The sequence below is a fragment of the Balaenoptera physalus genome (assembly GCF_965194825.1).
Source record: "Balaenoptera physalus genome assembly, chromosome: 17".
NCBI classification, from domain to species: domain Eukaryota; kingdom Metazoa; phylum Chordata; class Mammalia; order Artiodactyla; family Balaenopteridae; genus Balaenoptera; species Balaenoptera physalus.
Genome location: NC_138895.1, coordinates 24,139,131 through 24,159,730, shown reverse-complemented (window position 1 = coordinate 24,159,730; position 20,600 = coordinate 24,139,131). Strand labels below are relative to the sequence as shown.

The 20,600-nt window shown below is 41.9% G+C and overlaps 1 protein-coding gene across 1 annotated transcript; it reads right to left on the bottom strand.

The window, feature by feature from the left end:
- Positions 1-17,272: 17,272 nt before the first annotated feature.
- Positions 17,273-18,856, bottom strand: LOC309646494 (prostaglandin E synthase 3). Its single transcript, XM_082432889.1, has one exon. It carries the CDS (start codon positions 18,641-18,643, stop codon positions 18,161-18,163), a length of 483 nt encoding a protein of 160 aa, XP_082289015.1. The 5' UTR covers positions 18,644-18,856; the 3' UTR covers positions 17,273-18,160.
- Positions 18,857-20,600: the final 1,744 nt, after the last annotated feature.

The following is a 20,600-nucleotide window of genomic DNA, read 5'->3' as shown; positions in this document are numbered from 1 at the left end:
CGTGACACCCAGGTGGCATGCCTGGTGATAGACAGAACGGCTTCTCCCCATCTGCTGACATCTCCTACCAGGACCGTTCCCCAAGTGGTCCCCCAGCTTCCTGTTTCCAGTCATGCCCTCCATCACTGCAGTGCAACCAGAGTGATTTCTCACAAAGGTACATCTCAGCTTGTCACCTCCTTTGCATAAAACTTTTCAGTGGCTTCCTGTTGCTGTGAGGACAAAGTTCAGACCTTTTAACAGTTTTCACGTTTCTGCATAATCTGGCTCCTGCCAGCCTGGCTGACCTTTTGCCACGTCCTCCCTTATGCTCTGTGCGCCAGGCACACTGAACTGGTGCTCTCAGTTCCTTCAACGTGCTGTGCTCTCTCTCTCATCTCTTGGCTCTCTTTTACATCAGCTTTCTTTGCCTGCTACTATGCCTACTTATCTTCCAGGTCTTGCGTTACACATCACTTTCTCTGGAAAGCCCCACTGACATCAAATCTGGGTTCGGGATCTCCTGTGTAACAGCCTCGAATGCCCTAGGTCAGTGGACCTGCTGGGGCTTCGCTCTCTTTTGGTCTGGCTTGGTCCAGGCATAGACTTTATTTTATGTTATTTGTTTTTAATAAATTTATTTATTTATTTATTTATGGCTGCGTTGGGTCTCCGTTGCTGCACGCGGGCTTTCTCTAGTTGTGGTGAGCGGGAGCTACTCCTCATTGTGGTGTGCGGGCTTCTCACTGCGGTGGCTTCTCGTTGCAGAGCACGGGCTCTAGGCATGTGGGCTTCAGTAGTTGTGGCTCATGGTCTCTAGAGCGCAGGCTCAGTAGTTGTGGCGCACGGGCTTAGTTGCTCCACGGCATGTGAGATCTTCCCGGACCAGGGCTCGAACCTGGGTCCCCTGCATTGGCAGGCGGATTCTTAACCACTGGGCCACCAGGGAAGTCCCGGGCATAGATTTTAGACTCTGATAAGAGTGAAGGGACTGTGTTTCCTTCAAGTACCCATAACGAGAATACTGATGCTCTCAGCCACTGGGAGATAATGAGCTGGTGCCTGCCCTACAGATACCGGCAAGTATCTGCTCTACTGAGACTTGATTTTGCCAGGAGATAGTCTGAAGATAGAGTTGTGTCCCTTTGTGAAGGCTGACTAGGGAATCAGGTCTTACGAGGCCAAACCACATCCATTGCACAAAAGAATAAGCAGCCAGTCCCCAGAGTTCTACCCCATATTTTTAGCCTGGGCAATTTTTAAAGCCGCTGTATCCAAACCTCCTTGTCAACAGCAAAAACAAATCGTTTTCAGTAAGCCTATTCATCCAATACCCTGCACTGAGTAATGGTACTTGCTGACATTTCTTTCACCATCAACTCCTTACAAAATGGACTCCAAGATAGATAAATGAGGAAACTTGTTACAAGAAATTGTTACTGGGCTTCCCTGGTGGCACAGTGGTTGAGAATCTGCCTGCCAATGCAGGCGACACGGGTTTGAGCCCTGGTCTGGGAAGATCCCACATGCCACGGAGCAACTAGGCCCGTGAGCCACAATTACTGAGCCTGCGCGTCTGGAGCCTGTGCTCCGCAACAAGAGAGGCCACGATAGTGAGAGGCCCGCGCACCGCAATGAAGAGTGGCCCCCGCTCGCTGCAACTAGAGAAAGCCCTGGCACAGAAACGAAGACCCAACACAGCCATAAATAAATAAATAAATAAATAAATAAATAAATAAATAAATAAATATTAAAAAAAAAAAAGAAATTGTTACTGTATTTATAAACCAGTTAAAAGTGAAGCAATAATAATTGAGACAACGGAGAGCAAGAACAAGTGCTCCTCTCTGGGCACAATTACCCGGTAGGCCAGTTATCTGTTCAGGGTACTCCTACTTCAAGGTAGTATTTGTAATAAAAGGACACCAGTCTTTCTGGTCTCTTTAGAGGCAGGCCACCAGCTCATCTAAAACTCCTATCAGTCTATTCACAACTGGCTTAAAAAATAAGGAATTAGGAGAAAGGGAAGGAGGGAGAAAACACATTTCTTCATTAACTCATTGGGAAGTCTTAGGACCTCCTCAAGAAGCTCCCTTCTTTGATCCCAAATCTCACAATCATAGTGTAGTTCCAGTTCTACATAAGAATCAACGAATGGTTCTCTAACTGGAGCACGTGCTGTGAAACCCAAAGTCAAACGCCCAGGCCAAGAAAACTCAAATCTCAAATAATCCAATAATATCTATTCCCCAGGTGATGGAAAATAGTACAACAATGTTTGTGATCAAAGACCCACGTTTGAGAAAGTCCTGCTGCGCCCTTATAAACACAGACACAGACACACACACACACATACACCCACACACACTTTATCTTTGAGGGCCAAAGTTTTGAAAAGAAATCTAGACCAGGCTAGGCAGAGAGCTGGAAAAGGATGATAAAATCCTGGAGGGATAACTTACCGTTAGGATAGGAGAAGGCAGGACAGGTGCGCTGTCTTCTGTATCATAGTCCAGAGGGAAAAGGGACTTGTTATTGGTTCTGGGTCTGAGAGGGGCCACATGTGGAACAAACTTGGTTTGGGTGACCTGGTGGCCAGCTTGAGCCCTAAGGAAAAGATTCTTCAAGTGCATCTGAAAGCTGGTTTCAGTGTGGAGAACCTCTTGGAAGTTTGATTGGTCCTGGGGAAAGGGAAGCAGGCAGCTCCCTTTCTTCCTCTGCAGAGAGTGCCACAAGCCCTCACTGCTTCCTGTTGAATGGGGCGGTGTACTTGCTGTGCGTGGTGGGAAGGCAGTGTGGCAGGGCCAGGACCTGGTGAGTCCACAGCCAGTCCAGCAGCTTGTAGCCTGTGAAGGAGGTCTGCTTGCCCATAATGCGGTCGGGCTTCTCTGGTCCTGGGACAGCAGGGCTCAAAAGGCTTCAGGTGCCCGGGCAGTGCCTTCCCATCGTCCTCCTTGCCCACCTCGGGGTTGGTGTAAATCAGGGTGGCGTATTGGCAGGGGAGGGCCTCCACGCTGTAGTTGCCCACGTCCACCAGGGCTGCCTCCCGCTGGTCCTTCCCACACAGCCTCAGGGAGCAGGATGGCATTGGACTGGTACAGGGTGAGGTCTCCATTCGGGAATTGGGGAGTTGCCCGTACAGTTAGGAGGCCTTGAGTGGGCACTGCAGCTGAGTCTCCTTGGTCACCACCTCCTCCTTCCAGCTCTGGCCCTGCTCAGCCAGCAGCACGTGTGTGGCCTGGCAGACCCTGGGACAGGGAAGTAGACAGTGGTGTGGGGCGTCAGGGTGGTTGCAGAGCTCAGGCCAGCGTGGAGGATCTTTCACAGAGGTTGACGTGGAGGAAAGGGACCACTGTGGTCTGCAAGGGAATTAGCATAAATACCATCAGCAGCAACCAGAGCAGGACAAGACGTCTGAACCACCTCCCGCTAAACAGCGGGTTTAGAAGTGGTACCAATAACTTGGCTGCTAAACTTCTGTGCCACCTCCTTTCAGAGTCTCTCAGGTTTACCATCACCTACTTCTTGACCAAACCCAGGCCACTACCTGAACGTCCCTCCCCCATGCCATCACCACCTTCTGTCTTGTGGTTTAATATTGACAGTTGGCCTAAAATACAACTGGAGTCCATGGGTTTTACCACAAGAGACTTTTTTTTGGCCTTGGCAAGTGTCTTGTGGGATCTTAGTTCCCCAACCAGGGATTGAACCCGGGCCATGGCAGTGAAAGCACTGAGTCCTAACAACTGGACCACCAGGGAATTCCCCCTTAAGAGATTTTTTTTTTTTAATTTTTATTTTATTTATTTTTTTGGCTGTGTTGGGTCTTCGTTTCTGTGCGAGGGCTTTCTCTAGTTGCGGCAAGCGGGGGCCACTCTTCATCGCGGTGCGCGGGCTTCTCACTGTCGCGGCCTCTCTTGTTGCGGAGCACAGGCTCCAGACGCGCAGGCTCAGTAGTTGTGGCTCACGGGCCTAGTTGCTCCGCGGCATGTGGGGTCCTCCCAGACCAGGGCTCGAACCCGTGTCCCCTGCATTGGCAGGCAGATTCCCAACCACTGCGCCACCAGGGAAGCCCTAAGAGATTTTTAAAATGTAAACATCAAATCGCGTAACTTGTTGATAAGTAACACTTTTTAGGCACATCAACCGTGTTATTCTCACTGTGGAATTTATGGCCCTGGAGAGACTTAACCCTGGAGTTTGCAAAGTCCCCTCAGAACAAATTCTTTGGAGAGAGACTTGCTAACTGCCCTGGGAATTTGCTTTCACAGGAGGCCAAGGGAGCAGGTGCCTGAGCAGCTGGGAGAGAGTTTCCTGTTTACAATGTAAACCCTCCATGGTTCACGCTCCTCCAGGCCCAGATTCTGGCCAGACAGTACAAGGATGAGTCATCATAAGGGAATATAGGAAAAACAAAAGGGGAATGAAGCAGTATAAAAGAGGGGAAAGAAATTAAATAGATAAAATCGATAATGTCTAAAACAGGACCTATAAGGGACTAAAAAGACAGGAGGTTAGATGGTTAGAGCTAATATTTCCAACTTTAGGAATTAAAAAAAATGAAATATTAGGACTTGCCTGGCGGTCCAGTGGTTAAGAATCCATACTTCCACTGCAGGGGGCATGGTTTTGATCCCTGGTCAGGGAACTAAGATCCCACATGCCACACGGTGCAGCTAAAAAAAAAAAGAAAAATATTTGGAGAGGGAATGTTCCAATATCTAATAAAATTTAAACTAGTCATAACTTTTGACCAAGAAAAATACTTCTCAGAATTTATCCTTCCGTAAGTCACATAAATGTATAAAGATAAATGTACAAATGATAGGGATGACTCCTGCCAAAAGCCTAGAGTTGTTCTTGATTTTTGTCTCCCTCACCATCGCCCTTCTGCCCCATTCAATCCATCAGCATATCCCATGAATTCTCTATTCAATATACACCCTGAATCTGAGCACTCCTCACTATATTCCTAGAACCTCAGTGAGTCACAGCTTTTCTCAGAAATGGATTCCTACCTGGTCACTCTGCTTTTGTTCTTGCCCTCCAAACAGTCCATTAGCTACTTAGCAGCTAGATTGATCTTGTAAGATCTTAGATAAATTCATATCACATCCCTGCTTAAATCTTTCATGGCTTTCTGTTGCACTTAGAATAAATTGCAAACCTCTTACCAGGACACTAAGGACCTCTCATACCAGCCACCACTCTCCCTTCCTGCTAGCTCCATCCCAACCCCAACTGGTCTTCTCTGGGTTCCTTGAACAAGCCAAGTTTGCTCCCATCCCTGGAACTGAGCACCTGCTCTTCCCTCTACCTGGAAAGCACTTCTCCAGATCATCATGTGGTCTGACCTTCTTATTCTTTAGTTATCTGCTCTAGTTCATCTTCTTGAGGAGATTCCCTCATGACCAACCAAGAATAAAACTTCTCTTGTTATCTCTACCCCCTTTCCAGGTACCCCTTTACTTACAACTTATTTATTTAATTGTTTGCTCTCTTTTTTCCCCTTCTACTCACTTACATTGAGGTTAGGGACATCATCTATTTCACTGCTGCCTCTTTAGCACCTAGAACAAAGCCTGCCACATAATAGGTGTTAATATTTTTTGGATGAATGAATGAATAAATGCTGGAAATTTTCTTAAGATACATATTTAACTGAAAGAAAAAGCAAGCTTCAAAATGATATGCACAACACTGCTATATTTAAAATAGATAACCAACAAGGATCTACTGTATAGCACAGGGAGCTCTGCTCAATACTCTGTAATAACCTGAATGGGAAAAGAATTTGAAAAAGAAGATACATGTATATGTATAACTGAATCACTTTACTGTATACCTGAAACTAACACAACACTGTTAATCAACTATACTCCAATATAAAATAAAAATTAAAAAAATAATATGTACAATCAAGCCCCATTAATATTAATACAAATATCTTAGTATACATTTGTATTCATATTATATATAATATTTGAATGAATGCATGAAAAGTTTTCAAAATATATTTGTTATTGAGGTATAAGTGACATATAACATTGTGCTAGTTTAAAGTATACGATTTGTTGATTTGATACTTTTATGTATTGCAATATGATTACCACCATAGCTTTAGCTAACACCTCTACCACGTCACATCACTTCTTTTTCGTAGTGAGAACATTTAAGGTCTAGTCTCTTAGCAACTTTGAAGTATATACGCAGTATTGTTGACTATAATCACAAGGCTGGGCATTAGATCTCCAGAACTTACTCATCTTTTAATTGTGAGTTTATAACCTTTGACCAACATCTCTCCAATTCCTCTACCCCCAGCTCCTGGTATCTACCATTCTACTCTGTTTCTACAAGTTTAGCTTTTTTAGATTCTCACATATAAGTGACATTATACAGTGTTTGTCTTTCTCTCTCTGACTTATTTCACTTAGCATAGTACCTTCAAGGTCTGTCCATGTTGTTGCAAATGGCAGGATTTCCTTCTTTTTCATGGCTGAATAGTATTCCATTCCAATAAATATATCACGGTATCATTATCCATTCATCCACTGAGGGACATTTAGGTTGTTTCCATGTCTTGGCTATTGTGAATAATGCTGCAATAAACATGCGAGTGCAGATATCTTTTTTTTTCTTCTTTGGCCGAGCTATGCAGCTTGCGGGGTCTCAGTTCCCTGACCAGGGATTAAACCCAGGCCATGGCAATGAAAGCCTGGAATCCTAACCACTAGGCCACCAGGGAACTCCCAGATATCTTTTTGATATCCTGTTTTATTTCCCAGGACTTATTAACTGAATAAAGGGGAAAGTTTAAAAATGGTGTATAAAGTCAAGTACCATTTATCTTACTACTAATATCAATAAAATATCTTTTATGTATATGTATATATGCGCCCAAATCTAGATGAATATACATCAGTTATTCATCGTGATTATCCCTGCTGAGGGGATTTGGGGATGATGGCTTTCTATGTTATACATTTCAGTAAAATTTTTATTTTTATATTAACCACAAATTTTTTAATCTGAAAAAAACTTATATTAAAAATAAAATCAAGTAAAGTTGAAACATTTAGAATGACAATGATGCTGAAAGCCAATTAGATAAAAGGTTGAAATGTGGAAGTTAAGTGATATAAAATTATGATTGTATAGTTTTATATGATTATATGAAATGATGAAATTAAAATGCATGGGTAAAAAGTTTCGTTAAAGTGCATGTCTCCACTCTGCTCTCTGCCAGGAGCCTGTATGGTATGGATTCAATGATCTGTTCTAAAGTCCTCTGTCACTCTGGTTGGGTTCAGCCAGTGAGGAGTCCCAGTAAGAAAAATGAAGGAAGAGGAAAGCAAGCTAAGTCAGGGTATTTATCCCCCTTCCTCCCTCCCCAAGAGGTCTCATTGAGTTGGCTGTAACCCTCAACAGGAAATCCCCATTTTTCTTGGGGCCACTAACTGTACAGAGTCCTATTCTCTGTGATCCTGGCAGATATTCCCTCTCCTTACCCTTTCCAGTGGTGAGCCCCAGCTCTTAAATTCACACCTTTGTAAATAAACCCTCCTCAAGTTACCTGAGGCCATCGGTTTCTTGTTGGGACTCTGGCAGACACTTCTTGGATAAAAATATGCATGATCCTAAATTGTTCTTCCTATTTCCCATGATCCAGAAATCATCCAGAAAAACAAGACTCCTTGTGAAGTTACATCTCTGGTATTAAAGCCTTCCTTCTCCATCTCGGGGCTTGGCAAACTTTTTCCATAAAGGGCAGATAGTAAATATTTTAGGCTTTTTTAAAAAAAAATTGAAGCATAGTTGATTTACAGTGTCATGGTAATTTCAGGTGTACAGCACAGTGATTCAGTTATACATACATATATATCTATTATTTTTCAGATTCTTTCCCCTTATAGGTTATTACAAAATATTGAGTATAGTTCCCTGTGCTATACGGTAAGTCCTTGTTGGTTATCTGTTTTATATATAGTAGTGTGTATATGTTAATCCCATCCTCCCAATTTATCCCTCCCCCCGCTTTCCCCGTTGGTTTGTTTTCTATGTCTGTGGGTCTATTTCTGTTTTGTAAGTTCATTTATATCTTTTTTTTTTTCAGATTCCACATATAAGCAGTATCATATGATTAAATATTTTAGGTTCGAGAGGTCTATCCTCTCTGTCGCAGCTACCCTGCCAAAGTAGCACCAAAGCAGCCACAGGCAAGAGGTAAATGAATGGCTTGCTGCAGACATTGAAGGAAGGCTCCTAAGGCATTATCGTTCAGTAACACGTTTGCTGTGGGGTTTTGTTAGATACTCTCCATAAAGTCTAGAAGCACATTATTTGTAAGCTCCATTTTACAGATTAGGAAACTGAAAATCATCAGGATTAATAGCTTGCTGTAAGTCTCATAATTATGCAAGGTAGTAGCAGTAATCCTCTGATAACAAATTCTTGGCTCCCATTACTATGCAGAATATCTTTTTTTTTTTTTTTTAATTAGGTGGGTTTTTTTAATATTTTAATGAGATTCTTGTCTGCTTACATTCTTTTTATGTATGTATGTATGGCTGTGTTGGGTCTTCGTTTCTGTGCGAGGGCTTTCTCTAGTTGTGGCAAGCGGGGGCCACTCTTCATCGCGGTGCGCGGGCCTCTCACTATCGCGGCCCCTCCCGTTGCGGAGCACAGGCTCCAGACGCGCAGGCTCAGTAATTGTGGCTCACGGGCCCAGTTGCTCCACGGCATGTGGGATCTTCCCAGACCAGGGCTTGAGCCCGCGTCCCCTGCATTGGCAGGCAGATTCTCAACCACTGTGCCACCAGGGAAGCCCCTATGCAGAATATCTTTAAACAAGGTATTGTGAAGTCAGTATTATTCTAAAGAATGGTAGGTTAGTGAGATTTTTGAGGCTACAGTGTTTGAGGGTTTGTTGGAATCATACTATCTATTGGTAGCCTCAGTACTAGCCAGATGTATCACGGCGGGATTGTATATATTATGACAGTAAGATTCTAGAAAAGAAATTAGTGTGTTAAGGAAAAAGTGTGACATTTTGGTCTTCTCCCTAACTGGGTTCTTCTGATATCACAGAGCTGCTAAATTCAGGCTGCCCTATCTTTAAATTAGCTATTGTTATTGTTAACCAGTTCTAGTTATTGTTAACTGGTTTGAACTGGTCTCTCTGTCTTACAACTGGAAACATGCTAATAGAAGCCAGAGCTTTCTGCTCTTTATTGATCTAGAAACCCAAAGAGAATATTTAGCAGCCCAAAGCTATTGAATCTATAATACCACCGTTGTATGCTTATTGTCTCCTGATTTTGCTTTCTGCAATGCTGTAAGCTTTCCAGAAATAGATGAAAGTGTTTGTTTTGCATACTCAGGAAAACTTATTATTTTAATTACAAAGACGTTATTTAACTTGAAGTATACTTGAGTACATATATTGTTTGAAAACTATTCATAAAGTAGGGTGAAGGTAGGTTATATAAAATTATGCATTTTATCATTACACTCTCTTTTTAAAATGAGTGGTTATTGTTTAAATGGTGACACGCTAACTTTGTTATTTAGAAAATGAATTTGGGAAGGGGAAGATTGACAAGGTTTTTAGTTTGTTTGCAAGCAAAGCAATGGCAATCCTGCTGCGAGAATACTGTTAACTGTTGCTATTCCAATCAGAAAAATGTGGGCACTTTGGGGAAAAAAAAATTCCAAATGTTTTTAATGCTTTGCCTAGTCTCTGAAGTTCCCTTTGTTCTGTTGGAATGCCCAAGTCAATGAATTCAGTATTGATTTATTTCAAAGGCCCTGAGGCTTGAAGCTTTGAGAGAGAATGAAAAGAATGAAAGAACGATTTTTCATAGACTGTATTAAGCCTCCAGGCATAGAAAATGTACAAGGGAAAAGCACATCAGAGACATCTTTGCTCCTTGCTAAAGCCTGTGGAAAATAACTCTCTGGCCAGAGTGGAAAGGTATAGTATTGATTACTGAGAAGATTTACAATTGAACCAGGATTTCTTAATTCCACCAAACTAAACAAACTAACATCATGACTGTTCGGTGCTCCAGCGTCACTTGCCCGCAGGTCACACGCTTTGCCACGCCCAGTAGCTCAGGTCCTGGCTTGCACATGCTGGACATCCAGTAAATAGTTCATGACTAGCTGGCTGGCTGCATGGATTAATGGGAGACTGTAAAATTCGTTTAACTATCTTTTTTAAAAATTAATTTATTAATTTTTACTTTTAGCTGCGTTGGGTCTTTGTTGCTGCACGCAGGCTTTCTCTAATTGCGGTGAGCGGGGGCTACTCTTCGTTGCGGTGTGCGGGCTTCTCATTGCGGTTGCTTCTCTTGTTGCAGAGCACGGGCCCTAGGCGCGTGGGCTCAGTAGTTGTGGCGCACGGGCTTAGTTGCTCCGCGGCATGCGGGATCTTCCCGGACCAGGGCTCGAACCCGTGTCTCCTGCATTGGCGGGCAGATTCTTAACCACTGCGCCACCAGGGAAGTCCCCTAACTATCTTTTTGATATAATTTTTACTCCAGCATTGCCCACTGGGGCACATTAAATATGTTCACTCTCTGTTTTCAATTACAAAACATCAGTAGGGTAATAAACAGTAAGGAGTTCCAAGAGTGTTTTGTTGCTGCTGTCATTTAACACTTTACTTGATACAATACATCACCTCTCTATAAAGAAAAATGTTGGCAATAGCTGATATAAATAGTAACATCTATCGAGTTCTTACTCTGTGCCAAGCAGGGAGCTGTATTCTTCACATGAAATTTAAGAATTCACCCTCACAACAACTTTCTAGGTAAGTAGTAGTATTTTTCTTGTTTTACAGTTGAGAAAACTGTGTAAACCATGTTCCCCCTTGGGCTATATGAAATATATTTGTTTGCAGAAGGAAAATAAGGACATTAATGATCCTTTTACAAAAAGATTCTTTTGAGTGACAGGATTCCCTCTAGTCTTTTAATGTAACAAATACTCCTAGGTCATTCAAAACCTTTCAATTATACTAGTTCAGTTTGCATGCTTTTCAGTTACAACAATTCTTCAAGAACACACTTCTATACATGAAAAGAGAACTCTAAGTTATTGCCCCAGTGATAATGTTTTCATATTTGAGAGAGAGATAATCACTTGAACACAAATAAGTTATTACTCCATATTTGTTTAAACCATAACTAGAAAAAAACTTAACTATAAATATGTATATTTCAGATTTTTTATTATGGAAGTTAAACCCCTACACACCTATCATGCAGCTTCAAAAATTAACAAAACTTTCCAAGCTACAAATATGTTTTTGAAATATTGGTACTAAGAGTGGTGATCGTGTAATTTATTACCCAGACTAGGACATTTTTGACTGTGAAAGGAGGTGTTATAATAACTCCACCAGGACAACAGGCGTAAACCCAGACTTTACTGGGGAGACCATGGCATATGATCACCCTAGAGCAAATTCATTTCTGTAATATTTAAGGTATGTAATAGCATACCCATATGTAAGAACATATAGGACAGATAGTTCTGATGTGAAAGAAGACACACACATCTCTTATTAAATAGTTTTCTATATTCATTGTTGTTACGGACTGAATGTGTCCTCCAAAAATTTATATGTTGAACCCCTAACCACCACCCCCCTCCAAAGCAATGGTACTTGGAAGTAGGGCCTTTGGGAGGTCATTAGGTCATGAGGGTGAAGCCTTTACGATGGGATTAGTGTCCTTATAAGAAGAGAAAAAGAGAGCTCCCCACCACCTCTCTCTCTCTCTTTCTCTCTCTGCCATAGGAGGACACAGAGAGAAGACAGCTATCTATGATTCAGGAAGTAGGCCTTCATGAGGGACCAAATGGGCCAGCACCTCGATCTTGGACTTCCCAGCCTCCAGAACCGTGAGAAATAAAAGTCTGTACTTTAAGCCACTCAGTCTGTAATATTTTGTTTCAGTAGCCAGAGGAGCCTAAGACAGTCATGCTGAATAGGATTTGTATGGGCTTTTCTATTCTGTGGAAGAATTAAATAAAACATGCATTTACTTTTAAGAGCACGAACTTGGCAGTAAATCTATTACTACAATCTAGTGGCAATCTCATAATTCTAGCTCTAGCCCAGCAGTTAGAGTTCATGGGAGGAGACAAACCTACACGTGTGACAGCTGCCTGCCACCTGCTAGCCGAACGTGTTCCCTAGCCTCTCAGAGATCCCCTTTCTTCCTTCACCCCATAAAATGGAGATAATAATAGGATTTATTTCAGAGGGTTGTTGTGAGGACAAATGGGTAATGTGGGCAGAGTATACAGCATGTCACCTGACACACATGAAAGTTCAGTGAAGGGGACCGTTTCTTTCCTTCCTTCTTCTCCTGTCTTCTCCCCACTCAGGCTCCTCCGGGGCCCAGGCGGCGGCAGCAGGGGCCTGGGTTGGCGACTTTACAAGGAGCTGAAGTGGAGGAGCAGGAGCTGCTCCAGGGCCAAGACACTCACCTAAGATGCTCGCCAGTTACTGGGACAGGTCATTTCTTGTCCTCAGTCAGAGGGACTTCAAAGTGTCCTAACTTGACGATTTAAAACCACAATCCTGGGCTTCCCTGGTGGCGCAGTGGTTGAGAGTCTGCCTGCCAATGCAGGGGACACGGGTTCGAGCCCTAGTCTGGGAAGATCCCACATGACGCGGAGAAACTGGGCCCGTGAGCCACAATTACTGAGCCTGCGCGTCTGGAGCCTGTGCTCCGCAACAAGAGAGGCCGCGATAGTGAGAGGCCCGCGCACCGCGATGAAGAGTGGCCCCCGCTTGCCGCAACTAGAGGAAGCCCTTGCACAGAAACGAAGACCCAACACAGCCAAAAATAAAATAAATAAATAAATAAAACCACAACCCTATTTATAATCAAAGACTGGTGAGGCCTGAATGTATCACTTACAAGTAAAACTGGGATATTTTTCACCTCAGAAAGTTGATATAAAGAATGGATCGAAAAACTTATGTACAGGGTCTAGGGCAGTTTGGCCCACTGTAGACCTCAAAATGGTGGTTACCTTATGATTTTACTTCTAGAAAACTTCCTGAGGAGACAAAATGATGGAAAAGAGTCATGCTGAAGGTTCTTTCTCTGCCACAGAGGAGGAGACAAGCCCCCATGCCCCTCACCAGCCCTTGGAAGATTCCTCCTAGTGGCTAACCTGTTTGTGAGTCAGCTCAGAGGACCAGGTCAACAGTTAGATTGAAAAGCTCTCGCTCCTGACTAAATGTCAATAAACCTAATAGCAAAAATATTTTTTCAAAAAATTCTCCTTCGGGGACTTCCCTGGCAGTCCAGTGGTTAGGACTCTGCACTTCCATTGCAGGGGGCACGGGTTCAATCCCTGGTTGGGGGACTAAGATCCCACAAGCCACGCGGCATGGCTAAAAATCCCCCACCCCCAAAAAACATAAAAAACTTCTCCTGCGAAAACTTTATTCATTATTAAATTTCCATAGCTTATGATTTTTGTCCGTAAAAAAAAAAAAATTCAGAAAATACCTAACATATATTTCATTTTGGGCAGTGATGCATGCGAGAAAAATGATAATGTTTTGTTCTTCACTCATTGTGTTTATGGGACTAAAGAGAAGAGTGCTTTACAAGCCATAAGTGTGCTGCTGCCGGGTTGCTGGTACTGACATAAATAAAGATAAATCTTCTCAAAGGAAATTAAGTGAAGCTGGTGGTCCATTAGCTAATGCTCCTAGAACACTTCATCCTACTCATATAGAGAAGAGACTGAAAGATGATAGACATTTAAGATCTGGCAAGATACAGGAGGTAATCATCCAAAGTAAAACTGCTTGTTATCTCACTTCTCTATTTTTAGGTAGACAATATTTTACTACTGAATTCTATGAAGAGCTGAGAAAAAATTTTACCAGACATAAATACCTTAATTGAATTGTGCATATAGAATTGCAGTGTGGAATGTAGATAAACAGAAGGCTCGTGGTGGAGTTGGAATCAGGACATTAGTTCTTTTCAAAACCACAGACATGGACGAACTGGAGAAGGAAAGCCACAGAGAGAGTGAAGCTTCAAATGCCACCAGATGAACAAATAATGGCCTCATTATTTGTACTGAACACAGATGGAGTACTTCTTTTTCACATATGGCTTTCCCTGACCCCTCCCACCTCTGAGACACAGTGTTTTTCAAATCCCCCCAAAGTAGTGCGAGAGCAAAAATGGGGCAGCGGGGCTTCCCTGGTGGTGCAGTGGTTGAGAATCCGCCTGCTAATGCAGGGGACCCAGGTTCGAGCCACGGAGCAACTAAGCCCGCGCGCCACAACTACTGAAGCCCGCACACCTAGAGCCTGCGAGCCACAACTACTGAAGCCTGCACGCCTAGAGGCTGTGCTCCACAACAAGAGAAGCCACCACAATGAGAAGCCCGCGCACGGTAAGGAAGAGCAGCCCCCGCTCGCCGCAACTAGAGAAAGCCCGCGTGCAGCAACAAAGACCCAACTCAGCCATAAATAAATAAATAAACAAATAAAAAGGAATGGAACATTTCACTAAACTGGGTAAGATTTAAAAAAAAAAAAAGAGAGTAACTGAGGTAAGTCACGAACTCGATTACAAAAGACCCACAAGACAATTCCAAATTAATGAATGTGCTTGCTAATTGTGCTTCCCAGTTTGTGCAGCAATCCCCACTGGTCTTCAGTTTGACACATGTACTTTTGTACTTTTATGCTATTTGTCTTGGAAACTCCCTCAGGGACACTGAATTGGGTCTTTGTTGAATTCTGTGTAACAACTGATGCAACGCCAACTAGATACTAAATTTATCTTTTAGATGATCAGTTTGATGGTAGATAGTAAATACGGCTGCTGGACGCAAGACAACGCACAAAATAAATTCCTGTCTGATCCTTACTGATCGTGTCGTCACCACAATCCATGTAATAACCACGCCCACAATGAAACACATCAGTTCATATCAAATGGCAGCATTGCTTCTGGGTACGCAATAGAGGGTGGAGGTTGCCATCGAGACTCAGAACTTGGGTTCTGGTTCACAAAGTGCATCACCTGAGAAGCCTCAACTCCCTCATGTGTTAACTAGGCACGCGCGGATGCAGAACGATGACTCCCGGAAGATGCCCACGTCCTAGTCCCTGAAAATTGTCAATATGTTCCCTTGCATGGCAAACAGGATTTTTCAGTTGTGATTAAGGATCTTGAGATGGGGAGTTTATCCTGGATTATCCAGGTGGGTGCAATGTAATCACAAAGGTCCTTATCCAGGAAAGAGGGAGGCGGGAAAGTGAGAGGTGATGTGACAACAGAGGCAGAGGTCAGAATGATGCCATGAGCCAAGGAAGGTGAGTGTTCTCTAGAAGCTGGAAAAGGCAAGGAAATGGATACCCCCTAGAGTCTCCAGAAGGAATGCAGCCCTGCAGACCTATTTTAAATTTCTTTCTTTTTAAAAAAATATTTATTTATTTATCTGGTTGAGCCAGGTCTTAGTTGCAGCAGGCGGTCTCCTTAGTTGCAGCTCATGGGCTCCTTAGTTGCTGCATGTGGGCTCCTTATTGTGGCATGCGAACTCTTAGTTGCGGCATGCATGTGGGATCTAGTTCCCTGACCAGGGAAAGAACCCAGGCCCCCTGCATTGGGAGTTTGGAGTCCTATCCACTGCGCCACCAGGGAAGTCCCCCATTTTAGATTTCTGATTTCCAGAACCATGAGAGAATAGGTTTGTGTAGCTTTAAGCCACTAAATTTATGGGTGTTTGTTACAGTAACAATAAGAAACTAATACAGGGTTATGTAAGGATTAAATGGAAACTGTTATGTAAAGATTTAACATGGTGCCTGATACATAGAAAGAGTGGAATAAATGCTGTTATTGATCTATAAAGCATCACCTATAACCCCCTTGAGCTCTTCCAAAGCTCCCTACAACATGTAAAGAAAAAAAAAAAAGATAAAGTATTTAAGAGCAGAAGGAGGAAGCTAGAATTTATTGAGCTAGGCACTTCCCATGATGGAATGCTCACAACAAACTTGGGAAGTGGGGCTTCCTAAACTCAGAGAGGTTAAGTAACCTGCCCACCATCACACAGCTAGTAAGATATTAAATCCAGATCCAAATCCCTGTCTGTCTGAATTAAAAGTTCTGGCCTTCCTTCAGATTTTATAATAGAAAGTGTAGTGAAATATCTATCTTGAAACACTTTAGTTTTTTAAGAAGACATCTTAATATATCTTCATTATCAAATTATCATTTTGTACAGAATTCTGTCCCAAGTTCATAATACAGTGATATGGTGACTGCCACTTTGCCAACTCTGCAGTAGTGTAGTAATAAGAGTGATAATGGCAGCACTAATTAATAATTCATTTATTACATTTGTAAAGCACTTTTACAGCTTAAAGATATATAAACACTTTTTAAATATATGTTTTGGTTCTTCCAGGAGCCTCATGACTCTTGGTGGGTGCAGTGTAATCACTGGGTCCTTATACTGGGGTGGGGCATGGGGGCAGGGGAGTCTAATGACCCCTGGAAGGCAAGTTTTACGATTCCCTTCTGCTGATAAGAACTCGAGGATCACAAGCTGCTTTGCCTAAGGCACATGTCTAAATGACATGCCAGAAATGAGTCTCCTGATTCAAAATTTCTATTACATTGATCTTTGGGACTGTCCTTCCCATCATGGTCGGAAAAGTGATTTGCAAATGACTTCCAGCAGAGCACCTAAGTTGTGGTCAGCTGGCAAGTATGCATTTAGGCAGATGAGTCCGGACACAGTGTGCTGAGCCCTGGAGTTATTTTGAGGTCAAAAGCCAGCTCTTCGTATGCTGCACATTAGACTTCCACGGAGGGAATTAGAGATTGCTTCTAAGGGGCTTGGAGTCAAGTTTTACTGAAGGTCATTGTGTTTTATAGCCTGCTCAAACTCTGTATTCTGTGTAATAGCTGTAAACTCTTCACATGGTTATGGTTGGCTCTTATATTTTATTTTATTTATTTTTTATTTTTTTAGAGGAGGACAACACATTTAGTTTTATTTCAATCAAATCACAACACTTTCTTTTCCAACTGTTGCAAAGTGCATCTACAATTTTCTATTACAGATCCACTTTTAAAAGGTTTTCTGTGACATTACAGCAAGCCTCTTTTTTTTTCCCCAAACAGAGGAATATTCCCAAATTCTTCCTCAAGCAAAAATAAAAACTCAATTCCAGTAAATGGCAATACATGAAATTACAGTAAACCAGACACTTGAAAGGATAGCCAAGAAGTCTTCCAACAGTTTATTAGAAAGAATGTAGACATTAAAAAAACTCCCCACTGTCATGAACATAAATTGAGGTTTTCAGCCCAGGTACAAGCTGAATCAAAAAAATAATAATAAAATAAAAAATCCAATAGTGTATTAACATTTTTTTAACTCATTTGCCATACTGACAGTGCAAATACAAATTTGGTCTAAATGTACAGACTCTCAAGCGACAATGTACAGCCTTTCTTCGTCCTCCATGCTAAGAGATGTAAAAGTTTAAGGGTCAAACAATACCAAATGTACAGGCTTCAAAACCATCTAAGTTAGGGCATTCACTAGTTTTAGCTAAGATACATCTGGAACACTGACAAGTGATCACTTACGTATAATAATGTGAAGTAAATTTTTTGAAAAATAAAACTTTAGTGGAACAATCCTGAAGGATATACCAGAGGAACAACATGTTACCAGTTTAAAGTATCAACCAATTTGTTTCAGCCACTTTGAGTCCATGTTCTAAAATCTAAAATTTACTTTCCCTAAGCCAAAAGCTTCCAATCATGTCAGTATCTATGTTATGAAGTAAAGGAGACTTAGGTAAAATGTTTTTTATTTATCACAACTGCTTTATCAATTGCCTAGGACCTCAACAGCATCATGGAAATCTGGGAAATGTTCATGCATAAGGTTATTGCCTTAGCTGACTTAAAATTGCCCCATACAATGGTACATATCAACCCTTAGTGAAGCCTTTAAAAAAACAAACAGGTTGAAAAATGGGTTAAAGGAGGCAAATACAGAATCTGCCTTTAGAGCTATCAACTTAGGAATTCTCTCAATTAATGAAATCTTGCAGAAGTTATTTTTCTTTCTCAAAATCCAGCGATGACAACATTCCTTACTCCAGATCTGGCATTTTTTCATCATCACTGTCTTGTGAATCATCATCTGCTCCATCTACTTCTGGTAAATCTACATCCTCATCACCACCCATGTTGTTCATCATCTCAGAGAAACGATCAAAATTAGACATGCCTTCATCTGAATCATCTTCCCAGTCTTTCCAATTATTGAAGTCCACACTAGGCCAATTAAGCTTTGCCCTTTCTTTTGTTAACCTTGGCCATGACTGGCCAGATTCTCCTTTTCGTAAACAACATAAAATTGATCTGTCCGTTCTTTTATGCTTGGAATCATTTGGATCAATACAGTGAAAAAGATCAATTTCATTTAAATGTTTAAAATTATCACTTCCTCCAAGACAACTGAACGTAAGTTTGGATTTTTCAAAATGTACATTAACATCTTTACTGTCTTCAACACAAAATTCAATGAAGACATAGTCCCTTCGATCGTACCACTTTGCAGAAGCAGGCTGCATCGTGAACGGGGCAGGGGGACGGGCGAACGGGTGGCGGGCGTCTCCGGCGGCAGCTCCTGGGCAGGCGACTCCTCTCCGATGGCGACTCCGGCGTCTTCTCCCCGGCAGCGGCCTCTTCTCGCTTCCCTCAAGCGAGGGCAGCGGCGGGCTCGACCTGGGTCCCCAGAATGCACCGCGCGGGGAGAGCGACTCCTCCGGTCGGGAAGAAGAGGAAAGTGTAGGAAAAGGGGCGCGAGGACGGAGAACGAACGTGCGTGCGTGCGAGCGAGGGGTGGTGAGCTATATTTTATTTTTAGTTGCAATGGTGTAAAAAAGAAAATAAACCGTATTTCTCTTTGAAGCTCTTTTGTGCAAACATAGTAGTTTCTCTTCTCTCTCCAAGTTTGGTAGCCTGTATTCACTTGTTTCCAGGAATTTTACTTTATACAATATAAATTCATTCCCACAGCCTTGAGATAATTACACCTTAGACAAATCCCTTCCTTTGTAATTATTCTCCAGTTCCCAATCCTTTTCTGAGGACATAAATATACTTAGTACTCCCCTCACTTTTCATGTAAGTTTACATGTTTTTCTAAAATGTGCATGAATTGTTCAGAGAACTCCTAATTTTGCATTCACTTGTTTATGATTGCAAGTGTTATTTTATGGTCCCACAGATGTTTCTTGTATGTTTAAATCTTTTTTTTTTTATATATAAAATACTGTTTTGAAATTCAAAACTCATTGAATTTTGTGTTTGGTTTTATTATGAAAAAATAGTCATCCTCTCCTATTTATATGCTGTGCATTCATTATTACAAGCTATCTTTGTCAGCATTCTTGTTAGAAATTTGAATAAATTGATAATTAAAATAGTAGAACAAGACAAATAATTTTTTATCACACATACACACATTTTAGCTAGTCACAGTGATATATACAATTAGTGAAGTATATTATAAACATGCTACTGTACTTCATTCATTCTAAGACAGACATATTTTACATTTTACCATCTCTGAGATTGAGATGTGTCTTACAATCAATGTGGTAATAAATCATAGTTTAATTACAAGTGTTTTTTTTTTCTTGGCAATATGATGTAAAATTAGGCTGTATCTTCAATTTGGGAGCATGTTAGATTCAACTAATGCAATATGTACCAACACTATTCTATATGTTTTATGAATTCTCCAATTTAATCCTCTAAGCAATCCCTTGATACACGTATTCTCCACATTTCACAGAAGAAGAAAATAGATTAAGGAAGCTGCCCTCATTTCTTATGAGCTACACCATAGTCTGGGGCATGCTGATAACAGCTAGCTCTCCCAGCAGTGGGGGGAAGCTTTGATGTGTAGCAGTTGCTCACTTCCATGGTGTAAATACTCTCAGTATGGCCCACTTAGCTACTAACATGAAGTCACTGAACATAGAATTGGGAAAATATGCACAAAATTGGCTCTTGTGAGCAGGTGTGAGCTGACTTCAGTGCACCATTTATGTTATGTGTTCTTCCCAGGAACTTTTTCCTAGCCCATGTCTTTAATACTATTTGTAGGCCAAACACCACAATAACCCAGTCTCTTTTGGTCATCTCCATGTGGACACCCAATTCAACAGATAAATAATACCTTCCTTACCACTGACCATCTCCATGAGAATCGTTACTGAATGCAGGAGAAGGAATAATGGTTAAGACTTTATCCTATCTGCAAGCTAACAAGTAAGCCTGCTACAGGTTCATGGATCTGTGTCCCAATACTGGATTTCCTGTCACAGTATTCCTGGATCAGAGACAGAGGGCTTGATTACTCACAGCAAAAGCAGTAGCCATAGTATTGACACTTTCTTGCAGCAGTAGCCTGAGTTCCAATTCCCACCAGATGATGTAGAGAGCCTGCATGTACAGTGGGTGGCGTTACAGGAGAGAGAACCTGAGTTTAGGGCAGCTGAATATTTTATAATGGGAAGT